Below are 19,051 nucleotides of genomic sequence, written 5' to 3'. Positions count from 1 at the left end.
TTTGACTTTATCGAATAGTGTAGATGACACACGAATGTGTGTATAAATGATGGAAAATGGCAGTGAAATGATCAGATCTGCCTCTTAGAAAGTGTACGTGCTCACGGGGGAAGACAGATTGGAAGTAAAAGAAAAGCCTGACCAGGGTAAAAAAAACCTGACAGGGACCAGGAAGGAGTTGCCCAGGGTAATATGTTCATTTCTGTCTCCATTGGCACACAATTGGTAGCCATGAAGACCACTAAAATGAGCCTATTGTCTTTACTGGGACCCAATTTTTTTTCTGTCTCATACACACATGGCCCTAAATATAAATATATTCATTTTTGTGTAATTGTTGAATAGTTTCCACTTTCCAGAGACTCCAACCTTGGGCATATAGCTACAGGATTAATAATAGCACTATACAAATGGGATAAAACTTCTTGCCAATGTTTAACATAATTTGCTTTTTTACACATTTGATCCTAAATAGGCACACAGGCATGTATTTTGGCAAAATCTCTGTGTATTGGCACTGCAATATAGCAAGTCTGAATCTGTATAAATAAGAGTAAAATTTTTAAAGCTTCATATACTCACTGTTAGTGTTGGGCAGTCAGAGACATTCAGCTCTTGCAGATTTCTACAGAGGCCTAAACCGAACAAGTTAAACATCACTAAACAACATAGCGCAAATGTTTAAACTTAAAATTTTCCTTCCTACGTTCAGTGCAGTGTATTCATTAGAAAACAAACAAAACCCTTGGCAAGTAATTTGTTCTAAGTATATGGCTCCTTTTCCCAGCAAACCAATTTCTTATGGCTTTAAAATTAAAATATGTACACATGTTTATTATCATCTGAGGATTACAGAAGAAAGGGGAAAAAAGGAGAATACTACTTTGGGAAAAAAAAGCATATACTTAGAGCTTTTAGCTGGGAAGAAAACCAACCTGCTTTTTTCATGGCATGACTTTTTTGGGTTTTGTTTTACCATTTTATTGTAAAAATTTTCAAACAGGAAAGTTGAAAGACTTGAAGAATGGTACAACACATATACCTGCTACCTAGATTCTATTTATATTCCACTGTCTTTGCATCTATACATCCATCTTTCTATCTATCCTTCAATCCGTCTTATTTTTTATGCACTTTAAAGTAAGTTGCAGACATCAGCACATGTCCCCCTCATACGTCAGCATGGATATTAGAAATAATTCAGCATGTACAATAATTAATAAAATATTTCTGATTTTTTAAAAGATTTTATTTATTCATTTGACACAGAGAGAGACAGCAAGAGCAGGAACACAAGCAGGGGGAGTGGGAGAGGGAGAAGCAGGCTTCCCACGGAGCAGGGAGCCCCATGCAGGGCTCGATCCCAGGACTCTGGGATCGTGACCTGAGCCGAAGGCAGATGCTTAACGACTGAGCCACCCAGGCGCCCCTATGATTTGTTTAAATGAGATTTACATACAGTTTACAATGAGTTGCAGACAGAGGAGTGGAGGATCAGAAAGGCCAAGTGCCTGACTAACTCTGGGACCAGAAGCAACTGCACAGCTGATGGTCTCGCAGGGAAGATGACACATGTACACAAAGGTCTGGATAGCAGAGTGTTATCCAGTCCACACTCCAGGTCTAGACCAACAGGAAGTAAAACTCCAAATCTGAGACAGAAAAGAAATATCTAGGGTAGAGGACACAAAACAGTAAAGGGGAGGAATGTGTGAGGCAAAGAGGGGGAAGTCATTCAAGGTGGGGGAGACCCCCATCAAACAGGAAGACTCCAGGAAAGGGGTGATCCTGGCATTCACACTGCTACAATGAATAGAAAACATATCTGCTGCTCATAACCACTTAGCCCCACAATAATAACAACAGAAATGTTATTAATTATAACCGATTGTGAACATCTCTTCATTTGCCAAGAACAGTGTCCTAAGTAATAAATGCAAACCAAAATCACTTTCAGAATTTAAAAATGAAAATAATTCTTTACAATGTGCAGATCTTAGAAGTCATCAGTAATACCTGTTAAGGAAGAAAATAGATCCTGAAAACAATGTAATAACTAAACTGATATTAATATTTTTATAGAATAGTTACGTGAGAGTAAGTAATTCATGCATTCAACAAGTATTTATCAAGAAACCGCTATATGTCAGAAACTCTACAGGTGCCAAAAATACAGCAGTGAACAAAAAAGATGAAAAACCCTGCCCTTGGGCAGTTCACATCCTAGATGGGGGAGACTGACGGTAAACAAAAGAAGTAAAATATCTACTTTGACAGATCGTGATAAGTACTATGGAGAAAAATATAAAAAAGGGAGTAGAGAGTGGCTAGCAAGTGGAAAAGGTGCCACTTTAAATAGAGTGCTCAGAGAAGGCTTTGTTGAGGTGACATCTGAGCCAAGATATGCAAGACTTGACAAGGACAGGGCAGTATACTTTGAGCATTTCTGGATCTCACATTCAATGTGGCTGATTAACTGGGAGACAGTCCAGGAAAGAAAAAAAATAAGCTGGGGAGGACAGCCATGAAGACCTACTCTTTTGTTTGTTTGTTTGTTTGTTTGCTTGTCTCAAGGCTGTAAGAAGAATCCCTTTAATGTCTTGAATCCAATGTGCTGTTACATTACATGTTTCAGTTTTCCTGATGCTAAGCCCCAACACTGTGGAGTACTTCCCCGGGACCTGGCGTTGATGAGTGTCTTCTGCGCATGAGCCTGTTTCATTCTCCCAACAACACTACACGGTATCCTCAGCCCCATTTTACAGATACTGAAGATGAGGTTAAATAACTAGCTTGAGGTCACATAGTTGTTTTTTTGTTTGTTTAGATTTTATTTATTTATTTGTCAGAGAGAGAGAGAGCGTGTGTGTTTGTGTGTGTGCGTGTGTGTGTGTGTGTGTGTGTGTGTACAAGCAGGGGGAGCTGCAGGCAGAGGGAGAGGCGGACTTCCTGCTGAGCAAGGGGCAGGATGTGGGGCTCGATCCCAGGACCCTGGGAACATGACCTGAGCCGAAGGCGGACGCTTCACTGCCTGAGCCACCCAGGTGCCCCATGAGGTCACATAGTTAAGCAAGTAGGAGAGTCTTCATTCCAACTCAGGGCCCAAACGTTTAGCCACCAAACCAGGCAGGTGGGAGCGTGCACTACACCACCGTTTAGAACGTACCTTTATTAATTGCAGTGTCTTTGCGTAAAAAAAACTTATTAAATATCCAATCATACAACTGAAACTAACATAATGTTATATGTCAATTATACTACAATAAAATATATATATAAAGAAAATGAATTTTTTTAAAGCTGCAGTTAATAACACAATGCTCACAATGGTTCTTCATATATTTTTTTCTCTTGCAACCTAGAGACTCCCCTCGTACCTCAGCTGGGTCTCATTGTTCCTGAACTGCATTAGTTAAGATTACCCAAACTTGGATTTCAGAGGAATATTTTCATTGTTCCGTCTGTCACACCAAGTAATTGGGACCAGCTGGATGTCAGGATGCGCGTGGTTACCGTGGTAATTCTGCTCTTCTTTTGTGAAGCCGCTGAGCTCCGCAAGGCAAGCCTGGGGGGCCCGAGAGGCAGAGCGAATCATGGCAGGGCGGGTGGGAGCAGGAGAGGCTCCAACCCGGTCAAACGCTACGCACCAGGCCTCCCCTGCGAAGTCTACACGTATCTTTACGAGAAATACTTAGATTGCCAGGAAAGAAAACTAGTTTACGTGCTGCCTGACTGGCCTCAGGATTTGCTGCACATGTTGTTAGCAAGAAACAAGATCCGCATATTGAAGAACAAGATGTTTTCCAAGTTTAAAAGGCTGAAGAGCCTGGATCTGCAACAGAATGAGATCTCCAAAATTGAGAGCGAGGCTTTCTTTGGTTTAAATAAACTGACCACTCTCCTCCTGCAGCACAACCAAATCAAAGTCTTGACGGAGGAAGTGTTCATTTATACGCCTCTCCTGAGGTACCTGCGTCTTTATGACAACCCCTGGCACTGTACATGTGAGATGGAAACGCTTATTTCCATGTTGCAAATTCCAAGAAACCGGAATTTGGGGAACTACGCCAAGTGTGAAAGTCCCCAAGAACTGAAAAACAAAAAACTGCGGCAGATAAAATCTGAACAGTTATGCAATGAAGAAGAAAGCAAACAGTTAGACCCGAGACCCCAAGTGTCCGGGAGACCCCCTGTCATCAAGCCGGAGGTGGACTCCTCTCTTTGCTACAATTACGTGTTTCCCATACAAACGCTGGACTGCAAACGGAAAGGTTTGTAAGCTTCTTAGTTTTTCCTTTTCATGGATGATTAAAAATGCTCTTTGAATCTGAGAACCCTCCCTCCACTCCACCATGCCTTGGGATTCCTGGGGTCAGTGCCACCAGAGGTCTTTCCCCAGTGACAATGGAATTTACTCCAAGCTTTTCTAGGGTTCAGACTCAACATGGTTGGTGATCTGGGGGGACAGTAGAGGAGGCCACGTGGGAGGTAGTGACCTTGTGTCCGTGCTGCTAAGAATCTGGTCTCAAGGCTTTAATAAATGCTTGCTAATATCCTGTATCTTCATTGTTCCCAAACTAAAACCTAAAAATATTGAAAGAACTAAGTTGAAAGTAGTTAATCCAAGAAATCTGAGGCTAAGGAGATCTTTCCAGAATATTACCTACTTCCTAAAAAAAATCATTGCTGAGTTTTACAGCCCACAGAGTCTTGGTCTGACACTGAGCAGGGTCTGCACATGCAGGATTAATTCGCGAAATAAGAAAATGGGAAATTTTAGCAATGCTCTTGACGGGTTAGTGAAGACGTTCTTGAAGTGTGGTCTGGGAACTGCTAATCTACCCTAGGATAACCTGCCATAGGACAGTTTCTGTTTCTTTCTTTCTTTCTTTCTTTCTTTTTTAAGATTTTATTTATTTATTTGACAGAGAGAGATATAGCAAGAGAGGGAACACAAGCAGGGGGAGCAGGAGAGGAGAAGCAGGCTTCCCGCCGAGCAGGGAGCCCGACACAAGACTCAATCCCAGGACCCTGGGAACAGGGCCTGAGCCAAAGGCAGACGCTTAACGACTGAGCCACCCAGGTGCCCCGGACAGTGTCTGTTTCATTTCTGGCATGGATTAATGACTTATTCACACTATTCAACTAAAGCTAGATGTCATTGGATTAGGGTCATATCAGAACATGGTGTCATTCCTTCCACTTAGTTTAGGAGGTTTTGCTTTGTTTTGTTTCTTTAAGAACAAAAAGAGAAGGTTAAGAGCAACACAGAAACTCGGGCTCCTTTCAGGGGAACCACAGGCAGGAATTTGTTGACGCTGAAGAAGCAGGCAACCTGAACCAGGAGAAAATCTGTTCATTTATCAGCAAGGAAGTGCTCAAGCCTTGCCCTCCTTCTCAGACTCCAGAGAGGCACCTTGTTAGAGCACACCAAGGCCTTGGGACATGGAAAGGGGTGCTTGCTACAGCACTCTGTGAAATGTATATCATCTGCTGCCATAGGAGAACAATTACGGCATCACAACCAGGGAGATGCCCTTCCAGGATTCTCTGAGTTTGAGAGAAAGTGCTCACTCATAGAACACCTACTGTTCTCCAGGTACTCCACACACATGCTGTCCACAGCTTCCAGGAAAGTAGTAGGATCCCCATTTACAGTTGGGAAAAATGAAGCTTAGGGAGGTTCAGTCATTTGGTTGAGGTCTCGCAGGTAAGCAGCAAAGCGAAGATTCGAACCTTGGTCTGCCTGATCCTGCCATCTTCCTTAATCTGATCATGTTGCAACAAAAAGCTGCCTCAACAATGGAAGCATAAAGAATTCCAGAAAAGTCAGTATATGCCATTTCTCTGCAGCCAGATTGGGTAGAATTTCCCTGATGTTGTTACAGTGAGTACTTAGTGTTCCATGCTGAAAAGCATGTGCTACTAGGAGTGACTTTGTGATGCTTAGATTAAAAACTTAATTAAAAAAAAAAACTAATACCAGAGTTGCTAATCCTAGACTTGGGTTAGAAAAATTACTTGATAGGGGCACCTGGGTGGCTCAGTTGTTAAGCGTCTGCCTTCGGCTCAGGTCATGATCCCGGGGTCCTGGGATCGAGCCCCACATCAGGCTCCCTGCTCGGCGGGAAGACTGCTTCTCCCTCTCCCACTCCCCCTGCTTGTGTTCCTTCTCTTTACTGTGTCTCTCTCTGTCAAATAAATAAATAAAATCTTAAAAAAAAATTACTTGATATAGCCGAGGCTCTCTCCTCAAGCTAAAATTAATTTGCACTTCCTACAACAGGTGATAAAGAGAAAATATGTATAGTTAGGTTCATTGATTATCTGAGAAAAATGCCACCAACACAAAATTGAAGACTTCTACAGCTAGATTACACTATAATTTAAGAAGAGATAACGTGGAGGCACCTGGGTGGCTCAGTCGGTTAGGCATTGACTCTCGATCTTAGGGTTGTGAATTCAAGCCCTGGGTTGTGAGTTCAAGCCCCGTGTTGGGCTCCACGCTGGGTGTGGAGCCTACTTTAAAAAAAATAAAAAGAACAACAAAAAAATAACGTGAAGGGAAATAGCTTCCATTTTTACTGTTGTACTGCTCTTGGTCTATTTCCCTCCACAATGAGCCTATTTCTGCCTTTGTCTTATTTTCCACGATATTTTTGTCCCATTTTCTTTTGGCAAACGTCAACTTATAAAAACAGATACATTTTTTATTTTTTTCTTTCTTCAACTTATTGTTATCTAAACACAGCCTTCCAGATATGCCCCATAAATTTGGGATGCAGACAGTGCCCCTTGTTTTAAAATACACATATTATTTACTGGAAACAATGTAAAGTTTCATGGCATACATACTTTATATATATAATAATACTGGCTCATCCATGAAAGGACAACTCAAGTTCCTCCAAACATTAATGACTGCATAAATCAGAGCATAGACCTTTTAGATTACAAAATGAAGGGTAGTTTTGTCTTTTAATATCAATATAAATTGCTTTCACTATGGTTGATATAAATCTATTGATTCAGTTGATTGTTTATTTTTCATCATGGGGGATTGTTGATTCCCATAAGTTTAAAGACAATGGTGTTGTCTCTTAAACCTCCTGTACTCCCAGGTACTGCCTGGCACAGGGCCATGTGCTTTAGACGGATGATAATAACTGAGCTGCTTTCTTTGTTCTTGCAAAAGCAATAATTTAAGCAACCTTTAAAAATAAAAATACATAGAATTAAAAATCATGGCTAGAATTCAAGTATGACAATCTGAGTTTAATTTACTGTCATTTTCCTTATTCCATTCCGTAAATAGATACCAAATGTCAAATATGAAGAATCCCTGCCAAAGTGTAGTAATACTTTTGCTTATGTTCCACGTGTTAGATACTATGTAGAATCTAAAGAAGCCTAAAACATCCTAGCAAGAGTAGAACTAGCAGTGGTGTTAATTAGCTGTCAACTAAATGCTCCGTGTGCCTAAGACATGGTAGTTTACATGCATTATGTAATTTACTCCTCATAACCTTCAAAGAGCACTACTATTAGCCTCATAAAGGTGGAAACAGAAGCTAAGTTGCCCTTCTAAAGTCACACAGGCAGTCCCCAAGCCATTGACCACCATGCAATGTCATTTCTTCCTTCAAGATTCTAGGTACATCTATTCACCAAGAAAAATATAGAAAAGCTTTCTGGCTGCTTTCTCCCAGTACTGACTCTCCTCTTAGGCTCTGTACAATATACCATGTACAGGAAGCACACAGGAAACTCAAATATAGATTCCCCTAACTCAGGAGTTGTGCCTTTCCTGGCTGACAGATGATGAGTCAGATGGTGTGCATAGGGTACCCAATATGTGCCAGTTTGACCACACAGACCTCAGAGATCACTAATTTTGCCTTAAACATTGGACAGCAAGAAAAAGAAATAATAGCTTTATTCACTGGAGGACAGGCACTTGGCCGACAAAACTTAGTCTCAAAGGGAATATGAGATTAGTTGAAAGGCGTGTTTATGCCATATTGAGGTAAATGGATTTGCCAAAAATCCATGAAAGTGAGAGTTGAAAACTGCCTTTTAGCTTCACATTTACCAGAATAATTTACAATTTTAAGGATTCATTTTACTTCTAAGATTGGGGCCGGGGAGAATTATGCAGGTAAATTGCTCTTAGCTGTCTCTGAAGTTAATTTCACTGCTAGTTTGAACAATGATTAGTAAGATTTTATTTGCAAAATCAGGGTCATTTATGGCTCTTTGCCTGCTATTACTGAGCCTTCAGAGTAGTCCTGACATTGCTGACAACTAAGATAGCCCACTAAATGGGAAATTTTGTGGAGAAAATTTTCCAGTTTGCTCCTCAAACTCAGCAGGTTTTGGTTGGGGAGGGGTAAGGTTTGTCAAGGGTGATAATAGAGTAAATGAGGTATTTTTTGAGTGTTCACCAGGAATTTTAAGTAGCAGCAAATAACTCCATGGTGCCTGGTCTAGAAATGGGGGCATTGACCAAATGTGACTTGTGGCCTGGGGAGATTCGTATTTATATAATCTTTATCAAAGACACACACACTTAGCATCAATATTTGCAATTCTCATTCAAGTTTAAGATAAAAGAACTAAAGAACTGTTTTTATTCATCAGTACAACAAATAAGATTTTTCCCTGTTTTTCTAAGCCATTCCAGTAAAGGCTTTGGGTTGCATTTCCTGGTTTTACTTGTGGATCCTATTTTTACCCTGTTCTTACTGCTGACAATGCCAAAGTTGGTTCTGCAATTCATAATCCCTTTCTAGCATCCACAGGCCTGTCACACTGCTTAAGTTGGGTTTCAGGGAGTTCTCATAAACATTTTTTTCTCCCTATTAATTTGTGGTTTACCCACTTCAGCTTGTCCTACAGTGGTTGCTTGGGAGGTCTCTGTCATCCACCCCACGTCCAACCCAGCAGATGTGGGTTCAGCGAGCAAGTCCTGATAAACAGCCTGGTTTCCAGAACCTAGGAGATACTGCCTATGGTGGCAAGGAAGACCTGTAGTCCTTAATGGCTTTATTGGACCTTAATGAGGACTTGGGCTTTTCTTCATAGTGAGATGGGAACAACAGGAGGATTCTACCATCTGGAGGACTGGAAGCCATCTGGGAAAATGACATGATCTATGTTTTGACTGTATCACATGGGCTTAGGACACTTTGGGGATGATCCAGACAAGAGCTGATAGTGGCTTAGACCAATATGGTAGCAGCGGAGTAACTAAGAAGAGGTGAGATCCTGAGTATTGTGAAATAAAACTCTATTCCGCTTCTGAAACCTTTCTAAGAAGATGCCACAGACATTTTCAATAATTATTCCAAACATTTTTTTTTTAAGATTTTATTTATTTGACAGAGAGAGAGAGAGATAGCGAGAGCAGGAACACAAGCAGGGGGAGTGGGAGAGGGAGAAGCAGGCTTCCTGCCGAGCAGGGAGCCTGATGTGGGACTCGATCCCAGGACCCTGGGATCATGACCTGAGCTGAAGGCAGACGCTTAACGACTGAGCCACCCAGGTGCCCCTATTCCAAACATTTAACGTCAAAAAATTCTTTGATCTGTCCTCATTTGTCTCCATGGTTTTTAATTATTGCTGGGATCTCCATCTCCTTGTTTACATGTAGGACCCGAGAGAGAATATAGCTCTCCAGTTAGGGTCTTGGTGATCATAAAGGGAGGATTACCTAACTGTTGCAACATTATAATAAGTTCAAGTCTTAAAATCTTTAACCTTTCAATATATTGGCAGACAAAATTCTAGGTCAAACAGAACAATGCCTTACCAAAGACAAAAATAAGATCACTCCCTATTTTAAAAGCATTTTTATTACAAGAGTCCTTAGTATTCTTAAATCATTAAACTCAACATTTAATTAGCTTTTATTATTTACAACGTATTATCTGTTGCTGACTATGATAAATTACCCCAAAACTTAGTGGCTTGAAGCAACACACATTTATTATCTCACAGTTTCTGTGGGTCAGGAAACCAGACCAGCTGGGTCCTCTGCTTCCAGATCTTTCAAAAAGCTGCAATCGGTGTATTGACCAGGACTCATACCTGTGGTCTCATCTGAAGGCTCAACTGGGAAAGACTCCTCTTCCAAGCTCATATGGCCATTGGCAGAATTCAGTTCCTCAAGGTTGTTGGACTGAGGGTCTGAATTCCTTGCTGGCTGTTTGCCAGAGGCCACCCTTAATTTCTGGCCACATAGGCCTCTCCAGCATGACAGCTTACTTCGTCAAAGTCAGCAGAAGAGAGTCTGCTGGCAAAATGAAAGTCACAATTTCTTGTAACCTAATTGTGGAAGTGACATCCCATCACATTTGCTGCATTCTATTGTTGGAAGCAAGTCACTAGGTTCAGGCCATATTCAAGGGGAGGGGTTGACACAAGGGCATATGTATCAGTAGAGAAGAACATTGAGTGCCATTTTAGAAGCTGTCTGCCACATACCATTGTTTATTTAGGATGTATTAGGCATTGTCCTAAGCCTCCACCATGAAGCTTCTAGGGTGGGGAGGGTACAAAAATGAAAGCAATCAGTAAAATGTATACTATGTCTGATGGTGATGACTTACCAATTGAGGAAAAGCAGGTAAATGTAGTATTAATGTTAATGTCCAATTGAAAACTGGGAGATGTCATTTTAAATATAGAGCTAGGAAGGTCTCATGGCCACCCCAGTATACTGACTCCACCTCAGTTGTTCCCCAATTCCAACTTTACCCTTTGCCAGTCTTAAGAATTCTAGGGCAGATGGAACAGCATAAATGAGGCAGAAAGTTCTCAGGAACAGGCAACAGAGCATAGTGGATAGAAGTATATATTCTGAAGCTAGCATGTGTGTTTAAATCCTAGGGCTATGACTATGGGAAAATTGTGCCTCAGTTTCCTCATCTGTAAAATGAGAATAATAATAATACTTAGTCCATAGTGTTCTTGTCACTTGTTAGAACACCTAGAATAGTTCCTGCACATAGATATCAAGATACCGAGATCCCATCAAGAAGAGAAAGCAAATTTAGCAATAATGAGGATACTAAAGAACGAACTACCAATGCCATTCCATTTAGGACCATGGATTCTGTGTATTAAAAGAGGGAAAAAAATAAGCCTGAGTCTTTATGAAAAATATATTATGGGATAAGTCAGAGTGGTTTTTTTTGTTTTGTTTTTTGTTTTTTTTACTATTTTGAAAAAATTATCAGCAATTCAATTATTCTGTACCAAAAAGGGCATTATGGATAAATGGATACCACATATTATAAGCTTATTTTACTGTACCCAGTTCAACAAATTTTATTCAGAAAGCCGTTGGGCCATGCTATTTCTCAGATGTCAATTAATCTGGACATTTTACTGCTTCTCGTTTTCTTTTGTGGAAACAGGTATGTGTCTCTTCAAAGTTTTCACTTGCTCTACTTAAAATTAAATAAAACCTTAGAATATTTTGCTAAAGAGAAAGAGAAAGTACAAATACTACACTAAAATATAACATAAACACTATATAATTTTAAAAGCACGATTTAAAGAGAAACAACTAGTAAAGACAAATTAGGTGAACCCTGATTTCCTGTTCACCTGTGAAAAAGAACCTGGACTCTTCTTCCAGAGGCTTTTTCTATAGTAATAATAACAATAATACTGTTATTGTTGTTCCTGAGGAATCCAGGCATCTAGGAGTGGTGGAGTATAAACTAAATCACAAGGATTCAGGGAATATGTGGTGATGAGGAAGCAGAGGCAACAAGTCAAGACTACGCTTTTCTCAAATTTTAGCATCCAACGAAAGGAGCAATAGGAGAGCAGCTTGAGGGCCATCAAGGTCAAAAGCTTTTTGTTCTTTCTTTAGGGTGGAGAGACCTGCGCTTTTTTGTTGGCAGAAGGAATCGAAAGAGAGGGATGAAATGAAAATACAACAAAGAGGCAATAGTTAATAGTGAAAACCCCTAGAGCGGGTGGGAAGGGACTGGGAGGGGATACACATAGAGTGATGTGATGGGCTTCATTTCCTTTTAGCTTTTTTTTTTTTCCTAAAGCTTCCCAGGTGCTTCTAACAGACAGCCAGGAGTGAGCCCCACTGCCTTACCTGATGCCTGCTATCTTCTTGATTTCTTGCCGCCACCTCAAGGACACTTCTCTGAATAGCTCAGCAAGGAGTGATACCCATTCCTCTGCGTGTGAAGCACCTGGTCCACAGGGCTTTGGTGGAGTTAGCACATTCTAAGTCTTGTTCATACCAATGTTCTTTGGCTTTAGATAATTCCATTCCCCTTTAAGAGCCGACTCTTCAACCACAGGTGGAAGAGCCACAGAGAATATGGGGTCAGGGGAAACCTCGATAACCGGAATGTTAATTTTTCAGAGCTGAAGAAAGTTCCAAACAACATCCCTCCAGATATTGTTAAACTTGACTTGTCATACAATAAAATCAACCAGCTTCGACCCAAGGAGTTTGAAGATGTTCATGAGCTAAAAAAATTAAACCTCAGCAGCAATGGCATTGAATTCATAGATCCTGGTAAGTTCCACAGAATAGCCCTTTAAATGGGTGATGGGTATTCTTTGATTTTTTTTCCTTATTGACAACATTTGTAGTAAATGCAATTTGGTTTTTTTAAAAACTAAATAATAAAAAGGTTAAATTAAACATGCTGCCTAAATTAGAACTTGTTTGGCACTCAGAGAAGTATTTACCAAAATGTTGCTTTATGAAGGTTATAATATTATATATTACTAAGCAATAGTTATTCAGTTGGTCCAAATAAAAGTGTTTTTTGTAGAATAGATTTTAAAAATAAGAATATGTGGTCAGTAATATGTTAAACACATAGTGATTTTTAAAGGGAAATTCAGATTTGGCATTTTCTTTGCTATCCATTAAGTCCCAACTTGTTTAAGGCAAGACTTTAACGACTTGTTTAAAGAAAACTTGAGGGAATGGGGCACGTGGGTGGCTCAGCCGGTTAAGTGTCAGCCTTTGCCTCAGGTCATGATCCCAGGGTCCTGGGACTGAGCCCCGGTCCGGCTCCATGCTCAGCAGAGAGCCTGCTTCTCCCTCTCCCTGCCCCCCAGCCACTCATGCTCTCTCTCTCTCAAATGAACGAATAAAATCTTTAAAAAATGAATAAACTTGAGGGGTGCCTGGCTGGCTCAGTCAGTGGAGTGTGCAACTCTTGATCTCAGATCGTGAGTTTGAGCCCCACATTGAGTGGAAAGATTACTAAAAAAATAAATAAAACTTTAAAAAAGGTCTGCCTTCGGCTCAGGTCTTGATCCCTGGGTCCCTGGATGGAGCCCTGCATCGGGCTCCCTGCTCAGGGGGAGTGTGCTTCTCCCTCTGCCCCGCCCACTGCCCCTGCTCATGTTCTCTCACTCTCTTTCTCTCAAATGAATAAATAAAAAAGTCTTAAAAAAAGAATTTTAAAAACTTAAAAAAAAAATTAAAATAAACTTGAAACTATCTGCTAAGCACCAAGCTCATAAATTAAGACAAAATGTGCTCAAGCCAGAGCCAGATGTATTTTATCTAATCCTAGATCCAGATTAATTCTCTTTCCCGTCCTTCAAATCTCCTCCCCGTTTGCTAATAAGCAAAGCCTCTGGCAAAAATGAGGATGGGACGTTATATAAGCACACTGGATTTGGAAAGAACTGAGAATTACTGCAATTTTGATCAGATTTGTAACATACATGCCTTCATAGTGCTACTTCAATTTGAAAAATCCTATCTATACAAATTATTTTAATATTATTAATAATTCAGTGTTAATATCATAAATATTTTCAGTTCAGTTGTTACTTCTGCTTTTCTTACTGGTAATTTAAGACCATTAATAGAACAGTAGGATTTTAACATTGTAGAAAGTGAAAATTGAGAATGAATGTTCTGGAGCTACGAAGGCATATTGTTAGTAACATCTTTTTAAAATATTAAGAAATGATAATTTAAAATTTTCCCACAATAACAACACTATGCTACACTTACACCTTAGCCTGTATAGATGACGTAAACCTGGGGGTATCTTGAAGTTGTGAGGTCAAAAGCAATTTTCATTTCACAGTGAGTAAGAAAAAAACAGAGTCATCCTTCTCCCAGTTGAAGCAATCGTCATGTTAGTGTGGAGGTCAGTCATTGGTAGCCAGTCTCCACAAAGCTAGGCCACAGTGTGAAGAATCTGGAAGCGGTGAGCCTCCTGTCTTGCTGCATGAGAACCAAAGAGTTGTAAGACAAGCATGCCTTGTCCCGGGGCCCTGGGCTTACACCCATCAAAAGTATCCATGCAATTGAGTTTTAGAGTTACCTCTAAAAGAGACTAAAATGTTTGTTATTCTATGGCCTAAGTTAAATTTATTAAAGTAGTGAATAATGGTACAACAATAACTCCATTGTAATGGGAGCACAGTCTGTAAAGAAAACTAGAGAGAAATGAGAAAACAATACAAAGACAGATAATGGTGCAAAATGGGTTTATTTCTAGTGATATTTTTCCCTCATCATTTATGAAATTCCCATCATTGCAAGGATTCCTTTACCATCCTTGAGATCTCCTGAAGGCCTCTCAAACTCGTTTACCTGGTGTGTTTTCCTTGCTGACACATGAGATGAACTCTTGTTACCAGCAGTAGTAAGTCTTTTTTTCTCAATTCAGTCCCAGGAAAGTATTTTCTACATTAACAAATATGTGTTGAGCACCTACTGAATGTCAGCCACTTTCCTGGAACAACCAGCAGAATTAAGTCTCTTATTTTTTTTGTATTTGTCCTGATAATACGCCCTACAGTTGGATGTGACCCAGCTATTCATTGCGTTAATAAATATTTTCTGTTTCTAGCTGCTTTTTTAGGACTCACACATTTAGAAGAGTTAGATTTATCCAACAACAGCCTACAAAACTTTGACTATGGAGTATTAGAAGACTTGTATTTTTTGAAACTCTTGTGGCTCCGAGATAACCCTTGGAGATGTGACTACAATATCCACTACCTCTACTACTGGTTAAAGCATCACTACAACGTCCACTATAGCGGCCTGGAATGCAAAATGCCTGAAGAGTACAAAGGGTGGTTTGTGGGAAAATACATTCGCACTTACTTCGAAGAATGCCCCAAAGACAAATTACCAGCATACCCTGAAACATTTGACCAGGATACGGAAGATGATGAATGGGAAAGAATACATAAGGATCACACAGCAAAGAAGCAAAGTGTAAGAATCACTATAGTGGGATAACTGAGAAATTGTTCTCGGGTTTTGTGTTTGCTAGACCGATGTCAGAAAACCACATGTTTACATTGGGATCAACGTGTTGCCTATTGCTGCAGGATTATCCAGCTAAAGGAAGGGTCCCTTAATTAGTAGTTAGTAGTATTGTGAGAATTCTAGCACTCAAGGGAATACTTTCATCCTGCTTTCCTGACTGCTGGCCGACCGGCCTTTAGTGACAATTCTGCACGGGTAAACTGCAGGATTTGGGTCCTAATGATGGCATTGGAACTTCATAATGTCCTGTATAAATGTTTTTACTGCTTTTTGAAAATAAAAAAAAAGTTGGTTCATTTTTATATGCCTTGTGATAGCTGCTGGCGCATACCTAAAGATCAAAATGAAAATATATGAACGCTTAATAAATATAAAATATCATTCTCTCCCTCCGCCCTTCCCACTTTTTTTTTTTTCAGTAAGTCAGCTTATACATAGAATAAAATCCCATTTCAGATTCCTGTGCATTCTAAAATGAGGTCCTGGTAAACCCAAATTCTCAAGTACTCTTCACTGATTCTTGCAAACAACTGGCAAGCTAGACCTGAAGGAGAATTGTCACAAGCAAATAAGTAGAGAATCTGGAAATTGTACTGGAGACTGGTCAGAAGATGGGACTCCAAAGAAGTTGTAGATGGTGTGAAACATTATGAAACATGAGCAATGAAGAGGTATAAACTCTAGAGAATGTGGAAATAGCACTGAGTTTTGAACAGAGTTCAGCCTAGAAAGCCACCTGCCAGTGGGAAGGGCCTGAGCTCTTCAATATGTCAAGCATAAGGCAAAGGATGAAATTAGAATTCAGGGTCAGGACTGGGGATGAGGCAGAAGCCAGTAGGAGGCAGTGATCTCAAAAGCAACCGAGTAAAGAGGTGATGTCCAAAAGAAGCCCCATGATTTGGGTTTGCAGTTTAAAATTAGCTCACCCGGGGAAACGGATCATCAGAAAAAGAGGAAATACCTGGAGAATAACTCCATCAGCTAGTGTTTTGATAGATCGCTGTGCTATTAGAAAAATTAAAATATGTATATATATATATATATATATATATATATATATATATATATACATATCCTTAAAAATGCCACTTTTTCCTCTTTATAGAAATTTCCCTTTCATGCTGAGTTGAATACATTTTCATCTCACATGTATATAACAAATTTAGCAACTGGTCTTACTGGATACTTGCACAAAGCATAAAAGCTGATATATGACAAATAGTACTGAGCATTTCTAGACACTGTGCTCAAAGCTTTACATATTCTATTTCTAATTCTCACAAGATCCCTCTGAGGTAGGTAATATTATCTGCCTTTTCTAGATGAGGAATCCAAGGCTTAGAGTTTAGGTAACTTGGACACAGTCACAGAGCTGGCAGGCGGCCGAGCCAGCATTCAGGTCCATCTAAGCTCTTTCTGCTGTGCAGGACTCTGCCCGTTTTACCAGTGGTTTGGATTAGGGGTAGAGACTTACACATACTCAGTCTCAATGCAAATCCTCACCTCATTCACTGTGAGGTAATAAAGGGAGCTGTTAAATCTGTTACTAGAGTGTTAATGTTCATGAACGCTCAGAGTAACATTAAGAACACGAGACCTATTTCAGGTCTGATGGTGGAGAAAGACTAGGTGGGAGACTGAGGCACACAGTGGGGACACCAGGGTTCTAGAAAGAAAGGAGACTAAATCTGATTCGGAGAAAGGGCTCAAGTTCCTCTCTGGTTGCATTTTTGCAGGCTAGCTGGAGATTTTATTGGTTGATTTTTGTATTCAGTGTCATCTTCCAGATCTATTTGGAAATAAAGCTCTGAAATACATTGCAATAGAAATTGATCCATACCATTCAAAAGTAAGTTAGAGTTGCTAATATCTCCCAAGACCAAAATTGAAGTACATTCTTTAAAGCTTAGGATTTGCCCCTTCTTTCTATCAGAGTTTATACTTTTCAGGAAAACAGAGTTGATCAATGATGGAATGAACATTTAGGTACCTCATCTCCTGCCGATTTCCTGAGAGTTGAATAACTTGTCTTTGGACCTTTCTTCTGTTCAATAGATGATGAAGGTCAGGAGATTTAAAAAATATGTATATTTTGTGGCAGTCAAAAATATGATAATCCTGAGGTCTTCATATTTGAACATACATGTTTAAAGGTAACAAGTATTTATCCAAATACTCGAGTAATATTTGGATAAATACTCACGTTCTCTTCTGTTTGTTTTAACTTTCCTACTAGTCCTCAAATTCCCTGATTTTTCTGAAGTAAATAAGATTCACTGCAAGCTGAGGTCTCTTGAGTCCTAAGTCTGAGTCATCTCTGACCTAATGCCTGGTTATTTGGGGAAGATATTTAACATTAAGGAGTTCAGATTTTTCATTTACTAACCATTCATCCTCTGGGGCTTACGCCCAAGATCAATTAATGTCTATTTCTGAGGAATCCGTTTCTCCTACTCTGGCAAACAGAAGCAAATCAGTACTGAAAATCTACTTTCCTAAATTCGATGAGACATCGAGGCTCCTCTCTTCAAGAGGTGGGAGGGGGGGTGTTGGTGAGTGGAGGGGAAAATGTAATCTGTGACTAACAAATCAGTGTAAATACTAGAGTGAATAAGAACAACACGAATGGGGCAGGGAGACTGGCAAATTACTTCATAATTCTGTTCAAAGCATTTCAATATTATATCTTATAAATTCTAGAAACATAAACATGCAACTACAGGGGTAGTTGCACGTCAAAGCTTCTTCTGAACCGCTCATCTTACCAGTCAGTGAGTGGAGAAGAATTTCAGCCAAGTGGAGCTTCTCATCCCCAGTATATCTATTTTACTAAAGCACAACACAACTCCTGAACTTAGAAATCACTTGTGTCCCTGTGACAAATGTTTGCTGAAGTGTTTTAGCATATACTCTGCACACTTGTCACAATATTACAGCAAGCATTTTTCTCCCCTGCCCTCAGCTACCTTTTAAACATTTTAAGATAACAGTTTAAAGTTAATTTTATTCTAAGGTTTTTGCAGACAAGGATTTTGTATAACTCTTGTGGTCATTCAGCCAAACAGCTCAAATGATTAGCCAATACTTACCTTCAGTGTAACAATCAGAAAGTCAAACTTCTTGCCAAAAAAGTGTGTAATTCTAGACACACCAATAGATTGACTGACCTTAGCTGGGAGAAAAAACTGAAAAGCTGAAACATTGCTGAGATTGGGTTTTTATCTTTGATATACTCAGGGTAGCTGGAATTAAAACTGATTTCATTAAATAATCTTTAGCAAATTAAAATATCATTAAGATGAGATAGGTAGTACATTTACTTCCTTAGAAAGCCAAGGTCTACTCAGGCTTGCATGTTTAATTTTTTCTGTGATAAAGACTTTTTTACTAAGAAATACAGAATTACACTTCTAGATAAATGTGAATTTATTTTTTTTTATTTTTTTATTTTTTTAGAGGGAGAGGAGGTGGGAGGACAGAGGGAGATGGAGAGAGAGAATCTTAAGCAGGCTCCACACCCAGCACGGAGCGCAACACGGGGCTTGATCTCACAACCCTGAGATCATGACATGAGCCAAAATCAAGAGTCAGTCACTTAACTGACTGAGCTACCCAGGTGCCCCAGATAAATATCAAATATTTTTAAGTAGATCACAAAATATCAAAAAAGTTAAGGCAGTATTTTTGGCTATCTTGGACTAATAACTACCTAAGATCAATCGATCTATCTATCTGTGATACAATGTATGAGATATA

General features: G+C 39.7%; 2 protein-coding genes across 2 annotated transcripts in view; one reads left to right on the top strand and one right to left on the bottom strand.

The window, feature by feature from the left end:
• FBXL13 (F-box and leucine rich repeat protein 13) overlaps positions 1-19,051 on the bottom strand; it is a 248,021-nt gene that overhangs the window by 118,739 nt on the left and 110,231 nt on the right. The window contains exon 10 of the mRNA XM_028117807.2: positions 583-635. Coding sequence (XP_027973608.2) covers positions 583-635 — 53 coding nt within the window. The remainder of the gene's footprint in view (positions 1-582; positions 636-19,051) is intronic.
• LRRC17 (leucine rich repeat containing 17) lies at positions 3,494-15,265 on the top strand. Its single transcript, XM_028120317.2, has 3 exons — positions 3,494-4,271; positions 12,398-12,553; positions 14,868-15,265. The coding sequence occupies exons 1-3, from the start codon at positions 3,500-3,502 to the stop codon at positions 15,263-15,265; spliced, it is 1,326 nt and encodes a 441-aa protein (XP_027976118.2). The 5' UTR covers positions 3,494-3,499.

This window comes from Eumetopias jubatus, unplaced genomic scaffold, assembly GCF_037043125.1.
Source record: "Eumetopias jubatus isolate StellerSeaLion01/CBP00866 unplaced genomic scaffold, mEumJub1_p1.0 scaffold_14, whole genome shotgun sequence".
NCBI classification, from domain to species: Eukaryota; Metazoa; Chordata; class Mammalia; order Carnivora; family Otariidae; genus Eumetopias; species Eumetopias jubatus.
The sequence above is the reverse complement of the archived record's forward strand: the minus strand, read 5'-3'. Positions and strand labels throughout refer to the sequence as shown.